The sequence below is a fragment of the Notothenia coriiceps genome, unplaced genomic scaffold, assembly GCF_000735185.1.
Source record: "Notothenia coriiceps isolate Sejong01 unplaced genomic scaffold, NC01 NC01_scaffold00022587, whole genome shotgun sequence".
In the NCBI taxonomy this organism is placed as follows: domain Eukaryota; kingdom Metazoa; phylum Chordata; class Actinopteri; order Perciformes; family Nototheniidae; genus Notothenia; species Notothenia coriiceps.
In genome coordinates, this window is record NW_011355288.1 from 2,503 (window position 1) to 5,595 (window position 3,093).

Consider the following 3,093-nt stretch of genomic DNA (forward strand, 5'->3'; position numbering starts at 1 on the left):
ACTCAAATACCTGTACTTTCTACTTCTTACATGTTGAACTCAAATACCTGTACTTTCTACTTCTTACATGTTGAACTCAAATACCTGTACTTTCTACTTCTTACATGTTGAACTCAAATACCTGTACTTTCTACTTCTTACATGTTGAACTCAAATACCTGTACTTTCTACTTCTTACATGTTGAACCCAAATACCTGTACTTTCTACTTCTTACATGTTGAACACAAACACCTGTACTTTCTGAGAGTTTCTGAGTCCTACCTTCCATCAGTTCGTCCATGCTGGTGATCTTCTTCCCGCCTTCTATCGTGTAGATCGAACGAACCCCTTGTGGAAGATGCAAATTATCTGCCAGAGAGCGCGTTAGCTCCATCAGCAGTGCATCGAAGGACCTGAACCGATCGCTGGACACCGCGTACACCAAACCCTTGAAGTACCGATCTCCGTTGCGATAAAACCGGACTTTTTTGGCTCGTTTCTCCGAGGTTAGCGTCTGCAGGGTCCTGGTTCTGTAGTAGCTACAATTAGCGCTGTGGGCCGGACTCGGGACCAAACTGCTGGCCCGGGAATTTGGACCGGACCCTCCTCCTCCTCTTCCAGATGTTGTATCATCTCTTTTGGTTCGGGTGGATCGTCCTCGGCGAACTTTGTCGCGTTCGTCAAAGTGCTCCAACTCGAGGGTCTTACTCAAAGACATGGCGGTGACAAAACTGGACCAGAAACGTTCAAAAAGAGTCTTGGCTACACAGGATGCATCGTCCAACAGCGGTGAACAATGACTCCTGTCTTCTGGAACTGCTTTCTTTACACCAAGGGCTTATAGTCCTGGTTCTCCGGCCGGTTGTTGGTGTCACACTTTGTCCCTCAGCGTCCTCTCATCCCTCCATCACTACCAACAAAAGAGATTACAATCAAATGGCTATTGGACATGATTTCCCTCCAACAACCTGCACATGTATATCTCTAAATATATTTAATTCAGTATTTAGGAGTACTGAACACATGCTTGCATTTAGTGTACCATCAATTTCCTGCAGGGCCAGCATGAGAATTGTCCATTGATTTTCTGCAGTCAATTAAATGTATCTGCAGCAAGAGACCGAATAGGAGTTTATGCATCACATTATATATCACCTATGTGCTTTATGTGTCCATATGATATATTATATTTGATACGATAGTCCTTCAAATATCTCTAAATATATTGAATTCAGTATTTAAGAACACTGAACACAAGCTTGCATTCAGGTTTACCATCAATACATTTGCTTCCTTAAGCTTTTGCATGTACATTATTAATGTTGTGCATTCAAAGCATCATGCAAAACGTGTTTCAAGTTAAATACAACCGTCTTGCTTTAGTGAAATGAAATGTCCTGCAAGGCCAGAGTGAGAAGAATTGTCCATTGATTTTCTGCGGGCACATAAAATGCACCTGCAGCCACAAGCAGAACAGGATCTTGTGCATTCAAATACATAAATAAGTTGATATTTATACGATACACGTTTTTACTTTATCCATCTCTCCGCCCTTATAACGCTAAGCTGTGCTGACACACGGACAGGGAGGCACCTACCTAGCAATAATGCCGTTAAACCGGTTTGTTGCTATGGAGGCTTTCTCCTCTCTTACCCGGTGTTGCGTTCAGGTTCCGGTGGATCCAGACAGCTACAACCGAGCCTGCTAACCCGGGATTCAGAGATGAAGTGGCGGGGAGGAGAGAGACACCGGACCGGGATGCACGGAGACCTACAGCAGCATGGCGGCTGCAGCAGAGGGAGGAGAGACCGACAGACCGGGTGAACCCCCCTCCCTTTCCCGGCCCTCCCCTCTCCTCCCCGGCATACGTGATGACAGACTCCCCCCCTCCCCTTCCTCCATCTCTCTCTCCAGGTCTTTGTCTAGCTCTCTCTTCCTCTCTCTGTCTTTTGTCTCTCCCTCAAATTCAAATTCATTTAAGTTATATCGTCATAATGCAGATAATCAAATATCTTAACCTTACAAACATACAATAATATAGTGTTGGACTACATTAAATTAAATAAAAACAACTATATCTTCAAGTTATTTGTTTTATTTTTAAATGTAATCAGTGATGGAAAGTACAATTTGGAATTACTTTCATTTAATACTACTCTATACTTTGTACCTTTTTACTTCACTGCATTTATTGACAAGTTACTTTATACATTCTTATTTTGCTTAGGAAAACCCTTTAAAATGTGATTATTTGATCAATATTAAATCATCCACCATTATATTTAAATAACTAAAACCATGAGTGCGTTAATAGATAAATTGATTAAATGTGAAGATTTGCTGTTCTTGCTTAAAAATACTTTTTTTCCAGCAAGGAGTCCCTCCTAGTAATTTTATTCCTAATACTTTATGGTCATTTTCATAATTGTACTTAAATACTTTTACTGAAGTACAATTCTCGGTGCAGTACTTGACATTGAGTATGTTTACAGTGTGGTATTACACATTTTACTCAAGTTAAGAATCTAAATACTTTTTCCAGCACTGACTTCATTGTAGAATAGATGAAGCTTCAGCCAGGAGATAGTTAGCTTAGCCTAGCTCTCCCTCTGAAGCTAGTAGTTAAAACCGAAACTCTTAATTTTAAAACCTCTTTACAAAATAAAATGTGGTCATTGAGCTTAAGCCTTAAGGTGTTGTGTTACTTTTAGTCAGAACAAAATAGATGTAGCTCCATTAAAGGTTCATAGTTTCAGAAACCGGCTCGAGATACACTTTTTGTTATATTCCATGGAATGCTCTTAACATCCCGATAGCAATGAATATCTGAAGTGCTTTGACAAAAAATCCATAAAAAAATGTCATCTGTGGAACCCGTAATACTGTAAAAACTGGATTGCCGCCCTGTCTGTCAGCCTTCCATCTCGTGCACGCACAAATGTATCTCGTGCCCTCATTGGGCGTGCCGTCATTGGGCGTGCATTGCAGCAGTACTTCAATGACTCGCCAGCAACAGGCGGCCACTTTCACCATGGCAGAGTTAGGTTCAACATCGTCTACTGGTCGCAAAAGAAAAAATGTAACGGAGCAAATTAAGAACAAAAAGAAAGTG

The 3,093-nt window shown here is 41.1% G+C and overlaps 1 protein-coding gene across 1 annotated transcript; it reads right to left on the reverse strand.

The window, feature by feature from the left end:
• Positions 1-262: 262 nt before the first annotated feature.
• On the reverse strand, positions 263-1,796 carry LOC104954026 (serine/threonine-protein kinase DCLK2-like; the record flags this gene model as incomplete). Its single annotated transcript, XM_010781073.1, has 2 exons — positions 1,635-1,796; positions 263-890 (listed from the first exon to the last, which is right to left on the reverse strand). A coding segment is annotated over exon 2 (436 nt), but the record flags the coding sequence as incomplete, so codon positions are not given.
• Positions 1,797-3,093: the final 1,297 nt, after the last annotated feature.